General features: G+C 39.4%; 1 protein-coding gene across 2 annotated transcripts in view; it reads left to right on the forward strand.

Moving 5' to 3' along the window:
- Positions 1–19,765, forward strand: part of LRP1 (LDL receptor related protein 1) — a 441,174-nt gene that overhangs the window by 123,397 nt on the left and 298,012 nt on the right. For both annotated transcript variants that reach the window (XM_089681129.1, XM_089681140.1), the window contains exon 4: positions 17,948–18,067. In XM_089681129.1, coding sequence (XP_089537255.1) covers positions 17,948–18,067 — 120 coding nt within the window. The remainder of the gene's footprint in view (positions 1–17,947; positions 18,068–19,765) is intronic.

The following is a 19,765-nucleotide window of genomic DNA, read 5'->3' on the forward strand; positions in this document are numbered from 1 at the left end:
ATCCTAATTTGGGTTATTTTCACCAAAGACATGTAGCAGAATACATCTCGGCCTAAATTTATGAAGAACAATTATTTATTTGCAAACGTTTATAACAGAAACAAAGAAAAACGTGGTTTTTTTTTTCAATATTTTTGGTATTTTTTTGTTAATTTAGCAAAAAATGAAAACCCCAGCGGTGATTAAATGCCACCAAAAGAAAGCTCTAGTTGTGTGAAGAAAATGATACAATTTTAGTTTGGGTACAATGTTGTATGACCGCGCAATTGTCATTCAAAGTGTGAGAGTGCTGAAACCTGAAAAATGGCCTGGGCAGGAAGGGGGTAAAAGTGCCCGGTATAGAATCGGTTAAGCATGTATGACTATGTCCAGTTATTGTGCTGTGGTCTAAGATTGCTAGGATGAGATCAGATCATATGCATCACATGTGTATTAGCTGTCTTCATCTTCTTATAACCTTTATTGCCAGAATGGTTGATATTAGCAAGACTCTAGCATTTCTAGTCTGTTATTTTTTGAGTTTTGCAACCCATACCTCCCAATATTCTACATTTTTGTGCAGAATATATTGGCACAATAAACACCTGCCACAGACACAGCCATTGCTACAATAGAAAATTCTTGTGCCGTTGTAACAGAGACAGTAAGGCAGACCACACATCATGTGATGTTCTCTCCTGCAACCACGGGTTGCTGGACAGAATATCATTCAATTCCCCCATAAATACAGTCACAGTTGATGGGGGAATTCCCCGCCCCTGGCAGAGCTATTGTATTCTCCCAGCAGGGCAAGGAGGTGGCAGGGGGAGTGAGAACACAGTGATTACTGCTAGCGGCTATGATAGCTAATAGCAATAATCGCATGTGAAATGCAACATGCTGGTTGTATCTGAGCCGTACAACAATCAACAATCAGCCTGCCCATAGATGGTTTGAATCTTGGCCAGTCCCTTCTGAATCAGCTGAGATTCGAACCATCTATGGCTGGCTTAAGCAAGGCTAAATCAAACATTTGTCTGCTGTCTCTGGAAAAGGGATAAGGGGAAATCACCTATCATGGTGACAGCTGTCAAAGATCATTTCTCTTTTAAGCTTACTTGTCTCCATGTACGAGGAAGATTTATGACAAATGAGGACATAAAACCCTTCTGGAGGTTTTAAACTTTTCCTACCCTATCCAAAACTGAGTTCCACCTTAATCCTAAAGTCTTAAAACACAATTGCAGTAAGTTAGATATTGGAAGAAAGTTTAGTATAAATACATGGACAGCATAAAGAGAGGGGGAAGAAAGTCAAGATGACTTGCTTCCCAAATAGGGACAATTGGCATCAAAGTATATTTAAAGGCAAACCTTATTTTTTTTTTTTTTCTGTTGTCTGTGTTCCGTGCTGGAGATTTTATTTCACTTCACGTGGACACATGCTTCAAGAAAACGTAATCCTTCACCAAAATGAAAGGAAAATAGTTGTTTTTATATACACATCAAATAGTTAACAGAATTGTTCTAGTGAATGTGTTCAATTTTCCATCTTGCAGAATCCACCTGGCTAATGCAGAGATTTTTTTTTCTTGCATTCTTACTGTGACAAAGTGCAGATGCTGGAAGTCAAGTGACAGAAATTAATGCAGACTATACTCTATAATATAGACTTTTGTCAGGGATGGAAGGAAATGTTGACACCTGTTATAATAAACTCTGCTTGCTGGTCTGTTCTGGAATTTGTGCCTAGCGTTAACTTTTAGATTTAAAGGTAATGCAGTATTCTAAGAGGTTAGAAAAATCGATCTGAGCCTTGTCGCTGGGCTTTTGAGAACAATATAACAAAATGGGGTTTAAGTGAACAATTTAGGTTTATGAAAATTATTAAATCCAAGGCTGATTATTTGCAGGCAGGCCCGTTGTCACTATAACTATTCATTCATAACCCAAAAAGTACAGAGTCCGTTGCATAGTCATCAGTACATTTTGAATGATTGTTTAGGAGTTTCATATGCTCTGGTGATAACTGTAAAATATTGGATTTCTTATTTATTTCTGTATATTTGTTTTACAAACATTTTATTAGTTTGAGATGGTAATCAATGGTACAAAGATAAACATATTAAAGTAAGAACAATTTGACATTTTCACAAGACAGGTGATAATTTTGTTGCATTGCAAGCATCTAGTACTTGTTCGGGCTGCTCAGCTCCCCTGGGTTGAAGATTTAAGCTTGTGGAAAGATAATCAACATCTGGCACATTTCTGGGTGTTTTTAATGCCTGATGTGGTCTGCACTGTCCTGCTGTGCTTTGTGGCTCCTTTCATCTGCCCCTGTGTGACCTGAATGGGTGAAGACTATTGGATAAGGCTTGTCCCTAACATGGTTCCAATCTGTTGGGGGGGAGCCACAGGATGGAGGACATCTGCACTAAGTATGGGTCCTTGCCTTTTAAATGGGAGCCCAGTTGTACTGCTGTGGTACCCTAGGGGTATAACGACAGGGCATCAGTTACAGCACATTCAGTTGCAATGGAATGGGATCATTTTCAATTTAGAATCTGGCACCATTTTTGCTTACCAGACTTTGGCCTGAGTGCCCTTATTGAGCTTACGCAACCTCCTCCTGGGTTGAGCATACTGGTCATAAGTAAAGCCTCTTCTGGGATCCCTGCTGCCTTCAGTGATAGTCACAGGCAACATTAACCAGAAGTCTTGAAGCTCAAAGAGAAGCGGATCTGATTCTCGCTTGTGCAGAAAGTCATGTTCCTGCCAGGTCCAGGGATCCTCTGGCCTTCTCAGTGGAATGCCCTGGTGATTCTGTGGGTTCAGTTCAACCTGATTTGTGCCTTTCCTCCTGACTTGCTTTGCAAATTTAGTTCTGAGTTGGCAGCCGTAAAGGGTAACGCCACACTCATGGGAAAAAATGGCAAATAAATAAAATGAAAATAGTATATGCAAATTCTACCCAAGTCATATTGTAACTGAATGTTATTAAAATGACCTTTTGTTTTCAGTATTCTGCACTGTAATTTTCTGTAAAATGCAATATGGCAACCTGAAGGATTTCTGTATGGTGTACAAAATGTAACCCCCTCCCGTCCTTGGATATCTAATTTCCTTCTTGTGTGATTAGCTTTCACATTTTGCCACAAGTCTGCACTAAGAAACAAGTCAGATTTTGGACATCACTGCAACATAAATAATTTACTTTTGGTGAGAATACTCCCAAAGGGAAACCACATCCAAAGGAATGCAGACCCTGCCACTTTCCTCAGTAGAACTCTGTAAGTGCAGTAGCTGACTGATAATTATAAAATCACTTCCGTTCACACTCACTTTGCACATGGACACAGATAAACAGCTATTTCTTAAGGATAGCAAAAGGTAGGAATCTGCAATACAGTTTGTTAAAATCCTTGTTATGTACATAGATCACCCTGAGGAGAATATTTTTTTTTCTCAACAAAAATAAAGATACTCTTTAACCTGTAAAAAAAAAAAAAAAAACAAACTACACAAATCTGAGGTTGTCTTTAGGACCAGGACCTCTTTTTCTTCCTACGACGGTTTCTTAATTTCATCTCAATCAGGACATTATTCTACGATCTCTCCTAAACATCCTTAGGAAATTTCTCTCCTTTGGCTGGATGTGATATATGCTGTTCGACTATCTCTCCAATGCTTTGTTTGTTGTTTCGGAAGGTTTCCTAAGATTCGTCAGCTCATTGTGTATGCTTATGATCTCAGGAGTAGGGTTTTCCCTTTCCCCATCAAAGTGCACTACACTAGATCAGTTAGTGCTTTGTGGGCTTTCCAACATTAGGAACTAATTTCTCAGGTTTGCAAGGTTGCCTCCTTGTCTTCTGTTCGCACCATTGATAACATTTACCAAGTGGATGCCCGGGCCCCAGCAGATGTTGACATTAGTTGTAAGGTTCTTTAGGCAGTGGGTTACCTTGAACCACCAAAGCTAACCTGTTTTTTTTTTACTTTGTGGACCCCTTAGCCTTTTATTTGCTGTTGTCTGCCCCTCTATTACACTGCGTTTTGGAGGTCCCAGTGTTTCAGAATATTCTACTGTTCCACTAAGAAAATAGGATTTTTGTCTTGGCTGTAAAATACTTTAAGTACATTACAGCCCTCCTCTGTTCTTTTGATTCATTCCAATCATTGCTTGATAATAAACTGAGGCATGCTGGTAGCAGGAGAGGTTATACTGGGCTGTACTTACAGCTTTGCTTTGCCAGTGTCTAATTCACTTGAAGGTGGCAGTATGATCCAGTGTTTCACAATACTCTTCTGTGTCCCATAATTTACTTCAAAAACAGGATTTTACATGCAAGACCAAATCCATTTTTTAATTTTAAACATTAAAATGGTTCTAAAGCCTTAATGTATAGAATGCATTAAGGTGAGAAACCTTAAGGTAAAAAACCTTCTGTGCTACAGGGTCTTGCCAAGCAAACCCCTCCCCCCCTTATTCAATTTGATCCAGCGATGTGCACTAGAGCAGTGGCTGTCTCCCTCCTCACTAGGAAGCAGGAGGAGGGGCTGAGCCACCCGTTCTGTGTCACCCGCATGGATGCCCCAATGGAAAGTGGCTTTTCTTGGGGGCACTTGCCAAAGAGGATGAGCTTGGAGTGCCGGCAGGAGACCAGAGAAGAGGAGGATCAGGGTTGCTCTGGGCAAAACCATTGCACAGAGCAGGTAAGTATAACATGATTGTTATTTAAATAAAAAAAAATGTTTAATGTCACTTTAAATGAGAAATGTTTTCCAGCTTAGCTGAGGTTTAATATGATAGATAATAGAGAATTCCTCTTCCTGTTGCTTATTAGTTATAATTTTTAACCCTCTTTAAACTATCCTGTGGGATTCTTTGATCGATATTTTCTGAAGCATATAACTAGCGATGCAGTTTACCCTTCAATTAGGGTTCTTGCTTGGGTTACCATGGGCCACAGAATTTTTTATTTATTTATTTATTTTTTACTTTTTTGCGTCAGTGTTGCTAATGAAGCTCAGTGTTTTACAACCAATTATTTATATGTCAGTCTGGTGGTTTGAATGTAAGAATCCTGTCCAATCTATCCAATCTGTTTGAGTTTATCTCAAGACAATTCTTTATTTCAATTGTCATGTGTTACCTGTGGGTTTTGTGGTTTTGGACAGTACCTCCACTTCATTAGAGCAGGTTGTTATTCCTCTTGTTTGGCACAGAGTCTAGATGTTTGAGAGCAATGAGAGTTGGCATCTAGAAACTATTAGGGAGGGATTAATGACGAGGGGAAGCGCAGTAAGAGAGGAAGCCAGGCATAAATCATTTTGATGGAATTCTTCTGTACTGTTCAGGCTTAATATCAACATAAAGAATCATCAGTTGATCCTGTATTGAAGTTTTATGGTTAATGCACTTATTATCCTGTTAGATTTTTATTTAAACTTGTATTTTGATGGTAATTTTTTTAGCAGTATAATGCAATAAAAGATGTACAGCTGCTGATGCACCAAGGTGAGTTTTTACACAGTCTACTTGGTAATATTGTCATTCCTGGCAATAAGTGAATCCATAATGCTGTCCAGTAAGCTCTGCAATCTGAGTTTAGAATAAATCAAGGTTTGAAATTGGGTTGTGAAAAAGTGACACCTCTGAACTTATTTCTGATTCTATGATATGCCAGCCTTTCCATATGAGGAAAGCTGCAAGGGGCCTAAAGTGAGTGCGTTCTGGAATAGCTCTCCTGAATTACAAATGGGCAAGCAAAGTTAATTCACAGTTTGGTAGACTACTGTTAAAAGGTAGTGTCATGCCCAGGTGAAGTAAAGTTATGTCTGGCTGAAAAGAAGAACATTTAAGTAGTGATTCCTGAATCTCCACGCTATTCAAAAGTAGATTTTCTGCAGTTTGTCTTCCTGATGGACCTCTCCATTTCTCTGCAAAAACATCTCTTGGCTTGTTTGTTTCCTTTCGGTGTTTATGGACATCTTACTTTTTCCCATCAGAATTTATAGAGTGTATAGAGGTCTGTAACAGCATTCAGTGGGTAATTGAATCATAGAGTACATTAATTCCAATGCCCGTGATGGTTTGTCAGAAAATCTGATGGGAAAAAGTAAGATGTCCATAAACACTGAAAGGAAACAAACAAGTCAAGAGATGTTTTTGCAGAGTATTGGAGAGGTCCATCGGGAAGAGAAACTGCAGAAAATAATCTACTTTTATGTAATAGACTGGAGATGCAGGAATCACTGCTCAAATGTTCTGCTTTTCAGCCAGACATAACTTTACTTCACCTGGCCATGAACCTGCCTTTTAGCAGTAGTCTTGGTCAGCTGTGACATGCTGTGGAAGAGAAATGGCACATTCACATAACATAAGCTGAAGTTACAATATGCTGGTAAACATGTCTTTTTCAAATGCATACAATGAACACATTTCTTAAAAACAGCTACCTACAAATCACATCAAATATACTGAGATGCGATCTAGCTATCTATTTAACTTTGAAAAACACAATGAAAGAACTTACAGGCACATGTGTATCAAAAGGAGAAGGGAAGCCTTCACTGGGGTGTTCTTATGGAAGCTGCAGTGGACCTGGACTGATTTGTGAGTGAAACTTTGTTTCAGAAAAGAATAGACTACAATTGCAGTGAATGCCCAATAGATGGTCCCTACTCAGCACAATGATGTGAATACAGAACAATCGTATATGTTCACTTTTTAACCCTGCATCCTGTCATTATCCATGATCATAGTTTATATAAGGATTTGTAGCTTCTCCCTAGAGTGGCTCTCTGTGTGTCAGATAAGTCTACAATTTTTGCTGGGTGCCTTCTGTGAGAAATGATAATCCATCTACAGAATGGATTATTATCAGTGAGTTCTGACCACAGACTTTATTATACTGTAAGAGATAAAGGGAGCAGGAGTAGATGGTATATGTAATATGCATATATAGCTGTCTCCTTTTATTGATTGTTATTTATACTGTGCATTTGTGTAAGTTTTAAAGAATAGGTTCACCATTGGGAACATGTTATATGTTCCTCCTGTTTTTATTGTGTAACATGTAACATGTTCCCGCTCCTGCAGCTCTCAGCCCCTATCCCCCCTCCCTGTGACAGTGGGCTGGGGATCTTCTCCTTGTGCTCGCAGTCACAATTTAAAATTAAACGCTTCTGTGTGGGGCTTTGCCCACCTGGCCTTCTCATTCATTCAAAGTTCTGTGAATGGGAGAACTACAACTACTGCCAGTCTTTGTGGTTGAGGGCTTGTAGTTGTCAATGAACTACCAAGGGGGATGCTGAGCGCTCTGGTAGTTCATTAATTCTACCTGTGAACCACGGTGAATGCTCTGGGAACTGAGACGCTTGTTGCTGAACCTTTGTGGCCTGTCCGGCACTCTGAAGCATGGAGGAACCCCTAACCCCAATGTGGGACCAAGAGATCAGCGGTGAGCCAGTTGTGTGGTTCGTTGTATACTAGAGCTATGAACTGTTTACTTTATTATTTTGCTGAAGGAAGCTATTTCAATATTTGTTTGTATTTGCTTGTTTTGAAGAAACTAATAAAGACTATTTTGCTTTTACAAGTGGGCATTGCTGCCCTTCTCTGCAATCCTGTGACCCAGAAGAGAAGTATGATCAAAAAGGCTTTTGCCATACTTTTGCAAGGTGACACATACTGAATAATGACATTCAGAATCTCATATAGTAAAGCTAAACTCCCGGCAAGTAGCTAAATGCACCAATAAATTGCAAATATGAGGCTGGTTTTAATCTGGCTAAGGTAATTTTTGTTTATCCAGTCCTGAGATTAAAACAGCTATGCCACATTGCATGGCCAGCCAGCCTGGTGACTTGGCTTTAGTCTGCTGCAATTAAGCAAAACACTCATGAAGTCATGATTTCTTCTCTCTCCTCCTATTGGCATATTCTGTGTCAGCACATAGGGCCAATCAGGTGTCCTGAATACATAAAGGCTGTTCCTCCCTCTCCCAGTCTCAGTGCTGCTGTGCAATAGGTTACAAGTCGACATCAAGTCAAATTTAGTTATTTTCATTATAAGTGAAATATACGTTTCATGAGGTTTAATACATACATAACTGTATTCAGCTTTAATGCAACTGTTTTACATCCCCACCTGTGGCTCAACCTGCTGGTAATCTTCAGAGGTCGTCAGAAGGGCTGTGATAGTTTTTGGGAACTCGCTACCTAATGATAATCAAGTAATACTACCTCTTTACTGATAGGAGACGGCAGGGAGACTCTCAGAGATTGCTGGGGATGGCTGAGCTTAACATTTGCCTGGGGCACAGCTTACTTGGTTTAAGCCCGGACATGCTTCCATGAGCATTTGGAACAGCGCCCAAGCCTCCCTGCCTCCACATAGGTCACTGAGCATACCTGGTATAAAATTCAACTTTTTTGGTAACAAGTTCCATAACACCCTGCTTGACTTTTTTGAAAGCTGTGGAAGATGGTAGGCAGAGATTCCCTTGAAACTGTTAGTAAGAAGCACACAGTTGATTGAAGGTAAAATTGGTATAGGTAGAAATTATTTCCTATTGCTATTGAAATTAATATATATATATAAACAGAACAAAACTAGAATGGAGAAATATCTCTTTAGGCTTCAGAAGATTAAAAAAGCAAAATAGCGATTTCCCACTTTATTTACATGTGATCTAAAGGTAAATGTTCATTTTGCTCTGTTATAATAACTAATTTAGGCTAAATGAAGTTTACCAAGCATTACCTGTAATCTCCAAAGAAATCTATGAAGGCGGTCGATTTGTATTTAAAAATTTTTTTCCTTGGGCTGGGAGAATCATCTTTGATTGTTATAATCTTATGAAATGTGTATGTGGAAATTACATAAAAGGTGTTTTCTGTAAACCTATTTCTAGTTTAAATTTACCAGCCATTTAACAACATCAAAACATTAGTTTTATTGTAATATTTACTAGTATGGATTTAACAATCTAAAAACGATTTAGCAACTGAAATACTTTCCTATCAGTAATATCTAACTAGATTCATATTTACAATTGCTTTTTGTGTTTGCTTACTTCACTCTAGGGGATGCAGTATTCATATTATGTCAACAGTGGTCTTTAAATAATTTATATCTGTAGAGGATTAATATCTATGTGCCCTAAGAACTAGGGAACCCTTGTGGCTTTGTACATGTTCAAATTTTACGCTCTCCTTGAGACAACCGGTTAGTCCTCCATTTATTGCTATGGGTCACTGGAAATGGGTCTTCCTGACGAAGATCATGCCTTAATTTTTTATGGTGGAGTGAGCAAGGAGGAAGCAGAATCAAAGAGTTGCAAATTATTCCTGGCCATGCACACACTCATCAGGATTCATCAGGGCTCTCCTGTTAAATTGATTTGACACAGTACAAGTGCAAGAAGCACTCAGCTGCCTGCTCTCCCACAATGGGCATCTTGTGTTCTCGGAGAACATCCTCTTTTTCTACTCTTTAATGATGTCCCATAGAGATGCAGTTGTTCTCCACTTTCCCCAGCACTGTGGTTATTCTTAGGTAAGCATTTGTTTCAGCAGTTATTTTAATTATTATATACCATGTTTAGATAAAATTGCACACTATTTAGATCCTAAAAATGTTATGTGCATTTTCTGTGTTCTTGCTAAGCGGCAGAATCTGAACATATCTCACTTCAACTGTACCTCTATAAAAGATGAAGAGCATTGTAAAAAAAAATTTAAGTACATTGAGCATAGTAGTGCAATATGCACAGACTCAAATCAGTTTTCCATATCTTTGGTTTTTGGAAGTAAAATTCTGTCTGTTCATAATGAAAAACAACTTTGTTCATCTGAGAAACATGCTAATTTTTGTTCCTTTAAACTCTCTGCAAGTACAACGTTTTTAACCTTCGCACTCTGTCATTATCCATGATCATAGTTTATATAAGGACAAAGTACAAACAAGTACAGTTTATTTGTCAGAAATGCAGCAAGCTCCTAACTTCCTGTACTGAACTGACAACACTGCTTCTGCTGTATTGAAATCCCAACCAGTGTTGTCCCTCTGTCCAGTTCTTTTCTACATGACTATCTCCTCATCTTCATAACATAAGGGAAAGGTGTTCTCCTATTAAAGTGGTTCCTCACCCATAAAGCAAAATAAATAACAAAACACAAAAATGACTTTTAATAATAGAACACTTACCTGCCCAGGGATTTAGCGCGGATTATATACTGTGTATAATTGTTTTTCTTCCTTTTGCCCCGATTGAACACTTCACTTTGTAAAGTGGCTGAGATGTAGTTGTTATGGGTTCCACACTTTTCACATAGCCATTGCTCTTGCGTTATTGCATAGGTTTTAAGGTACGTAGCATTATAGAGAATTCATAGTTCAGTTGAACTTGGCTGTATCTACTAAAAGAGCCACACATGTATGAGACCCAACCCTGCCATGCATGTTTTAATATTATTGGAAAATTATAGGAATGGCAATTGTTATGGAAAATGGCAATAATGATCTCAAAAACCTCTACTGGAAAAAAAACCCCGCTAACTGCCTTTGGCAACCGTAGTACGTCATCCGATAATGTGGGTAGAGGATAAAAACATTTCAATTATTTTTTTATGTTAAGCAAATATAACTATTTAACTTTTATAAATATACACCTAAATAGTTGAAATAAGCACTTTTCTGTCTAATTAGTAACATTGTTAATGAATGGATGGGGACAAGAAAGCTTCCTGAAGATTTAAATACAATAACAAATTGAAGCTGAACTCCAGAACGCACTTTATAATCCGTTACAGCAACAATCCATGTAAACTGATACATTCTGCTGGAGAGATTGTGCTTTCAAAAAAGTACAGACGTACTGTCCAGATCAACAGATGAACGTAGAAGAAAGCAAGCTTAAAAAAGGAAACTAATGCAGCCATTGTATCTAAGAATTAGTAAGCTGCAATATAATAAATGTTTGCTTTTGGGATTTATGTCACTTTAACTTTTTTACTTAATTTCCTGCACTGAAGACACTACAAGAAGTGGGTGGATATTTCCCATTAGAACAGGTGTCTTCATTGAGAGTTTATCCCTTGTCATGTTCTCTTAGAATGGTAAACTTTTGGATTTCTCCACTTTTTGTCACAATGACAATTGTCCTCCGGACAGGAAGAAAGGGTACATCTTCACAACAGGCAGACTGAGAACAACATCAACAATCATTTCATTCAAAACTAAAGACTCGCTATTTTCCTTTCTGAGACTTTCCACTTGGGATCTCCAGCAACTGTATGTTGATCTCCACGTTTGTGAGAAGCGGATGTGTAACTTTAGCAAACCACTGTTTTAAATTGTGTCTATAACGCCAATACATGTTTACCTCATGTTTTCTGAAAGTTGATTTTATTTATTCATTTAATTTATTTATTACAGGTACTTATATAGCACTGTCAACTTATGCAGTGCTTACATATATATTGTACATTTACATCAGTCTCCGCCCTCAAGGAGCTTACAATCTAAGGTCTCTAACTCACATTCATACACCTACTAGGGCCAATTTAGACAGGAGCCAATTAACCTACCAGCATGTCTTTGGAGTGTGGGAGGAAGCCAGAGCAGGCACCAAGAGAACATGTAAACTTTAGGCAGGTAGTACTGTGGTTGGGATTCGAACCGATGACCCTAGTGCTGCTAGGTGCTAATCACTTTGCCACTATGCTGCCCTAAATGCTCATTAAAGCAGCTAAGGTCTGCTTATTCAATATGACCATCTCCCCCATTCCCTAAACATTGCATAATAGTGCGAAAAAGAGCCCGTTTAAGAAAAAAATTGTTAGATTAAAAAACTCACATTTCCCAACTTCTGTAGTGCAAGCAGGGATGTTATCTTTCTGCTGACAAGATTAATCTATTATTAATCTTAAGAGTAATATCCAGTAGCTTATATCTTGTGAGAAGATGCTGCAGTACAACACAGGGTTGTCAAGTGCTACTCCATAATCTGAGGTCTAGCCATAAGGAGGATGACATCACCCTAGCTTTGGCGCTGTAGAAGGAAGTTGAGATTTAGGCTACTCGACATCGTTTGCTTTTTGGTCAAAAGGAGGATGGCATCACCCTCACCTAGGCGCTGCAGAAGGAACCTGAGATTTGGACTACTTAATACTCTTTGAGAATTATGTCACCATAGCCTTGGCGCCATGAGCAGAAACTGGGAAAAGGTAAGTACACTATATATTTCCAAACGTGTTGGGACACCCCTCCAAACCATTGTATTCAGGTGTTCCAATCACCTCCATGGCCACAGGTGTATAAAATCAAGCACCTAGGCATGCAGACTACTTCTACAAATATTTGTGAAAGAATGGGTCGCTCTCAGGAGCTCAGTGAATTCAAGTGTTGTACCATGATATTCTACTAAATATTCCATGGTCAACTGTTAGTGGTATAACAAAGTGGAAGTAACTGGGAACAACCGCAACTCAGCCACGAAAAGGTAGGCCACAAAAAATGACAGAGCGGGGTCAGCGCATGCAGAAGGGCACAGTGCTCAGAATTCGCCAACTGTCTGCACAGTCAATAGTTAAAGACTTACAAACTTCATGTGGCATTCAGATTAGCACAACAACAGTGCGTAGAGAACTTGATGGAATGGCTTTTCATGGCCGAGCAGCTGCATCCAAGCCTTACATCTCCAAGTGCAATGTAAAGCGTCGGGTGTAATGGTGTAAAGCATGCACTCACTGGAGCAGTGAAGATGTGTTATCTGGAGTGACGAATCATGTTTCCCTGTCTGGCAATCCGATGGATGTTTCTGGGTTTGGCGGTTGCCAGGAGAATGGTACTTGCCTGACTGCATTGTGCCAAGTGTAAAGTTTGGTGGAGGGGGGATTATGGTGTGGGGTTGGGCTTGACCCGTTAGTTCCAGTGAAGGGAACTCTTACAGTGTCAGCATACCAAGACATTTTGAACAATTCATGCTCCCAACTTTGTGGGAACAGTTTGGGGATGGCCCCTTCCTGTTCCAACATGACTTCGCACCAGTGCACAAAGCAAGGTCCATAAAGACATGGATGAGCGAGTTTGAGGTGGATTAACTGGACTGACCTGCACAGAGTCCTGACCTCAACCCATTAGAACACCTTTGGGATGAATTAGAGTGGAGACTGCGAGCCCAAGCCTTCTCGTCCGACATCCGTGCCTGACATCACAAATGCGCTTCTGGAAGAATGGTTAAATGTTCCCATAGACACACTCCTGAACCTTGTGGACAGCCTTCCCAGAAGAGTTGAAGCTTTTATAGCTGCAAAGCGTGGGCCAACTCAATAATGAACCCCAAGGACTAAGACTGGGATGCCACTAAAGTTTGTGTGTGTGTAAAGGCAGGATTCCCAATATGTTTGGCCAAATAATGTATATTATCTAACTTTTTCCCACGACAGGATTTTTTTTTTCATGTTTGCACTTTTATGCAGTACACTTGGAGGAGGGGGGGCCTTGACTAATTAGACCCTGTCATTGAGGTGCAATGTCCACTTCAAGTGTATTGAGGAATTAAAAATGTTATATAATGGATAATTGGGCTTAAGGCTGCTTGTGGGAAAGGGTTCATGTGAATAGTGACTGCTTATTTGCTGATGCGGTTATTTTATAGTGCTAAGAGAAGGTCAGGTCCCTATAAACAACCAAATACAGTAACATTTGTGGTATTCTAGAGGAAGTAAAATATAAGAAATTTGTATGCTGGTAATACATTTCCTACCATGTGGCCAGGAGTTTAGCTTCTCATTCAGCATTTTTTTGTTGACATCTAAGCCTTCTAGTCTGCAGAAGTTGTTACTTTCTGGTTAAATTGTTTTCAAAACTTACTGAACTAAGATAGCAAATTACGCCACCACCAGCACATAATCTTGTTCACGTCAGTTTTTTACATGTTCACATGCAAAACACCTATGCAATGACAATAATGTTCAACTTTACAAGGGCTTATGTGTACTGCGGTACAGTACTTTAGTTCAGATATATTACGCTTATCCCAAAATTTCTTGCAAGGTCCATACTGCTTTTACTGTCCATTGTAAAAGGTGCTATTTTGGAATTATTTTGTGTGTGGCAGTAAGTTAGCCGCGGAACAGTCACACTTTATGGGATCATTGCACATAATAATTAATCTGTCCAATTAACTTCTCTGCATGTGGAATGCTAGGCATATAAACCCAAGGGAGATTTATGTTCTGTGTACACTGAGAGCTAGACATGATGAAACCATTTCCTCCTTTGCTGCTTGTGACTGCTTCATTTATGACTGGTTACCTGCCAGGGACAAGATAAATAAACTCTGAGGCCTGGACATAAAATGGCAAACAATTTTTGCGCAAGCTAGCAATATAGGTGACACTTGACATTAACTGCATACATTAATTGGAAGGAGTATTAGATTTGCAAAGGCCTTTTTTAATTCCACTAGAGAAGAAATGCAGACTCTTAAATAAGTGGATTTTAAAGTCCGCGGCAAACCATTATATACCAGGGGATTGTCCTACCGCGAGTTGTGAACATGCGATTCTTCCTGCAGCACTGCCAGACTTCATGCGTAATCCTGCTCCATCATGCCCGATAGCATCAGTAACAGTCTAAGGCCTCTTTCACATGGACTAGGCTGTGCAGCAAAATGACATACACTTTGACAGTAGTGTTAAACCATGTTCATTGCATTCCATATTCGTTATGTCACATTACTAAATGCTGCCCAAACACCACTTCTGGTTTTTAGAAGGAAATTGACCACAGTAAACTCTTCAAAAATGCATGCTGAACACTTAAAAAATGTGCCATAGTGACTTTAACAGATTCAGTGTGCAGTTGTGAAGTGTTGCAATTGAATTCAATGGAGACAGCAGGTTGTGGCAAAGCCTAGAGAACAAAATATGGCCTTGCATTTTTGATGCAACGCAAAGTAAAGTGACACTGTGCAGGTGTAAACTGTCCCATCCTCCTGCCATTGTTTAATTACCTAGCACTTTGGCAGGTGGTATGAGAGCTTTAAAAATGCAGCTAAAATGCTTGTTTTGAAGCATCTCTAAACCCATTGGAAAGAGACCTAAAGTAAAAAAATAACAATGAAAAAATGAATAGTCTGTTCAAAATGTAAATAACATAACCAGCTTTTGCTGCAATATTCTCCATCAATCCAGAGATTTCCCTCAAAGTACTTCTTTTCTGCTGTTAGATGACCTCTGTCTGATGGCCAGCATCATTCAACCCACTTACATTGAACTCACCCCAGCCTTTGACTGGACAGTGAAAGGAGAAGCAGCACAGAGATGAGCTCATCTCTCTGTCACTCTGCTCTCCCCTCCTATTTGCATTATTCTTATCAGAACATGAACTGATTGGAGTAGATTTACTGAAACTGTAGAGTGCTAAATCAAATTCAGATGTGCATGGTAGCCAATTAGCTTCAGCTTCTTCAATTAAGCTTTGACAAAAAAAAAGAGGCTTCCTCACTGGCTGTCACTATAGGTCAGTGCCGGTTTTTAAATGTAATTACTGGCTTTTTTTTTTCTTCACTATAGCTCACAGAGTCAGCTGTCACTTTCCCCAAGCTAAAGGAAACCGTTTCTTCTTAGTTTCTTTCCCCAAGCTAAAAGAAACATTTTTCTCTGAGCTATAGTGAAGAAGAAAAAAAAAAAAAGACGAAGGCTGCAATTGCATTTAAAAACTGGCACTGACATAGTGACAGCCAGTGAGGAAGCCTCTCTGTATACACTGCTTCTCTCCTGCCCCCCTCCTTGCACACACTGCCCCCCCCTCCCACACATACACCCTATGTGATAGCAATAAAATCATAAGTTAAAAAAACTAAATATAAATATACATGAATGTAGAAAACAAAATTTGGAGCCTCCCCACCCCCACATACGCAGACATTTCAGTTTGGTTTTCGGCCACATGCATTCTGAATTTTTGGTATCTGTTTCGGCACCAGAATTTTCATTTCGGTGCACCACTAGCTGATACCAGATCAAATTCAATAATTTATACTGTTTGGTTATAAAAATAAATGTAATTATTATTCATGATTACAGAGCTAAATTAATTTGTGTCTTTCATATCTGCCTAGAGTTCAGTTTTAAAAACTGTTCTTAGCAGATTCAACCTCCATGTACTTCCTGGCGTGTGACATTAGACATCATCTGAATAAAGAAAAAAAATCTAGCAGTGCATACATTTAATCTTTGCAGAAAAGCACTGGGTGAGGTAACCTTCCCAGGATACATCTGTGAGGCCCTGGCTATATCATTTTTGCCTCCTGAGAACAGGAAGTGCAATGCAGTTAAATGTAAGGAACATCCAAGTGCCCTTTTTTCACTATAGAAGCTAATATGCTTTAACATCAGGACAAAGAGATGCATGTAACACTGATTTATTCTGTTGGGGGTTTGGAAGGATCTGCTTTAAAGCCAAACTCTGGGATAAACTCATATTATCTAATTAGAAGAGATTTTACCTTGAATCTTGGTGTGCATTGTGTATTTCTTTCATCTCTGTACAGTAATCCAGTGTACAGTTTCCTCTGTGCAGGGGCTTCCTGTAATAAAGACCAGTCATTGCTGCTCTCTCTCCTTGTTCAGGGTGACTGGTCTTGTCTCCGCCCCTCTTTTAGTTTCTGCAGGCAGCCTATGGTGGGAAAGACTTGATGGCTTCCTCCCACAGCTCTGATCATTGCATAGGTTATATATCACACAGTAACTGTGTGAGTGCTACTTTTACAAGGTATTACCTGGGTTTGAAAAATCATTTGGTGCACTCAAAGTAGATTTATATCCTTTGTCACTATTGAGGAATTTGAATTGTAGTTTTATTGTATCTGGATTTCAGCTTTAACCTTCTTGTACCTCTTATTCACTCATTACTGTTACTGAAAGTCTACAGTGATCTTGAAGTCATAGTACAATCCCATAAATTATGCCTATACATCTCCAGATTATATTTTTCATTCTAGGCAGTGTACAGCCAAAAAACTGATTTGACTATCTGCAATGATATCTTCATAAACTTGATATCTGGAATAGCATTTGCCTGAAGTACTGCTTTGTCTGTGCAATAGATGGGTTAATTGAAGCCTATATGTACTTTTAAAGCATTTGTAACGTTAATTTTTCTTTTAAAGTAACAAACATATTATGCGTACCTGCTCTGCGCAATATTGCACAGAGCAGCCCTGAACCTCCTTATCTGGGGTCCCCTGCAGGTGCTCGAGGTAGCTCCTCATCTTGGTTTGCCACCATAGAAAGCTTCTTCCTATAGTGGCACACCTGCGGGCTTGATCCTGAGCTGCACTGCCTGCATCTATAGACACAGACAACCGGTTTGGCCCCACCCTCTGCTCCATCATCACAGGATTTGATTGACAGCAGTGGGAGCCAATGGCTCCCACTGCTTTCAGGAAGCTTGTGAGAGCGGGGAGAAGAGAAAGCCACTACAGATAGGCACAGAGTTAGATGGAGATCAGGCTCAGCTAAGTATAAAAAGGGGCGAAGGGTCAATATACATACTGAAACATTTTTTATCTTAATGCAGAGAATGCATTAAGGTAAAAAAATTTTAGCCTTTACAACCACTTAAGTTTAACTCCTCTTTTGGCCATGGGTGTGATAATTCCAGGAGAAAAATCTCCCTACTGAGGACCCAAGTAGGGAGAAGTATAAAGGGAGAGCATGTGATTCCGTTTTGGTTAAAGTGACCCAAATTTTACTCTGACATTTAGATTTTTGATATTTAAACTGTCAATTCTCCATCTCTCACTTAATTTGTACTGTTTTACAGACTTCTTGGTAACAACTTTTATCGTAGGTTATATATACAGTATTATGTTTTCAGTATTTCCAAGAAAGCATTTAAACTATCTTCATAGCTGCTGCCATTTTATCATCCTATTTTTCTTTAATTCTAGAATATGCACACAACTGTACGATAGTGGGGTGTCAGCATCACTGTGCTCGTACTGTGACTGGACCGGTATGTTATTGCAACACCTCCTTTCAGCTCGCTGAAGATGGCAAGACTTGCAAAGGTTAGTCGCCATTGTGTTTACACAACGTACCAAAGAAGAAGACAGTGAGTCTACTCTATAGGGGAATAACTGCATAATTTATTTATTTATTTTAGTTATTTAGTTTAGGTACTTGTATAGCGCTGTCAATTTACGCAGCGCTTTACATATATATTGTACATATAAGTCCCTAACCCTCAAGGGGCGTACAATCTAAGGTCCCTAACTTACATTCATACATACTAGGGCAAAATTGGACAAGAATCAATTAACCTACTAGCATGTCTTTGGAGTGTGAGAGGAAACCGAAGTATCCAGAGGAAACTCACGCAGGCACAGGGAGAACATGCAAACTCCAGGCAGGTGGTGCCGTGGTTGGGAATTGAACCAATGACCCTAGTACTGCCAGGCGGAAGTGCTAATCATTTAGCCACTGTGAGCCCATAATAGGACAAATTGTGGCGAAAGACCACAGTGCTGAGATCTGCTTTTCAAGGAAAGGGTAAAATGATGTGCAAAGCAAATTGTGAAAACTGTCTCTTTTTTAAAGTGAGAAAGTCAGTTAGTCATATGAGGGGAGGCCAGAAAGTAACTGAGTTGCTGAGGTGGAACTGAAAATGTACAAACTGTTTTGAGAAACAGTCATAGGATTGTGCAAGGACTTTATTATGTCAGCAGATTCTTCAACAAGAATATGGAAATCCAATTTTTTTAGAAACTGAAAAACAAGTTTTGTAAAACAGATTTAAACATGCAGTAATCAAGAAACAGGTATACCTGCAAATGAACAGATTGAATACATACCTTTCCTGCTGTCAACGGTGACAGAACACCACTCTATTCACAAAAAATTCTCCTAAATTTTGCTGGGAAACCAGCATGTCTCCTAGTCCCTTGATGCATCCAGTGGATCATTCCACTGACTTCCATGCCATTACAAGACACAGTTGTGACAATCAGCAAGAGGAACCAATGTTGGGCAGGGGGGACTGAAGAGATGGACACTACTGGAAGTGTTGGTATTCCAGTAGACTAAAGTGTAGGATTTTTCTTTATTGGGGTAGCATAAGCAGCAGGAAAGGAAAGTGTAAATGATTTTATTTTACAGATATGCATATTTCATTCTTTTTTTTGTTTTCTAATTTACATGATTGCTTGAGGACCTGTGTAAATGGGCTTTTGTTTTCTTGAAATCGGCTGCACTATACCTGCAGACAAGACCTAAGTAAAAGTCAAGTGTCAAATTTCATGTTTTCAATGCCAGGAGTCTTAAAGGATAAGCTCACCTTTAGTAACATGTTACACCCATATTTAGGGTAAATGAGCAGTCCTCGCACCCCCCACCCCCCGAGCCCCATTGAGACTGTGGGCTAGGGATGTTCTCCCTGCATCCGGCTGTCACAATTAAAAAATTAAAAACACGGCCATACAGAGCTCCGTTCATTATTCTTTCACAGAGTTCTGTGAATGGGAGAACCTCAACTACTGTCAGCCATTGCATCTGATGGCTTGTTACATAGTTAGTCTGGCTGAAAAAAGACAAAAGTCCATCCAGTTCAACCATTTAAAAAAAAAAAAAAAAAGAAAAGTTATAATCCTATACCCACAGTTGATCCAGAGGAAGGAAAAAAAACCAGCAAAGCATGATCCAATTTGCTCCTGCAGGGGAAAAATTCCATCCTGATCCCCCGAGAGGCAATCGGATATTCCCTGGATCAA

The sequence above is a fragment of the Staurois parvus genome, unplaced genomic scaffold (genome assembly GCF_062004578.1).
Source record: "Staurois parvus isolate SC_StPar_1 unplaced genomic scaffold, SC_StPar_1.0 ptg000017l, whole genome shotgun sequence".
Classification (NCBI taxonomy): domain Eukaryota; kingdom Metazoa; phylum Chordata; class Amphibia; order Anura; family Ranidae; genus Staurois; species Staurois parvus.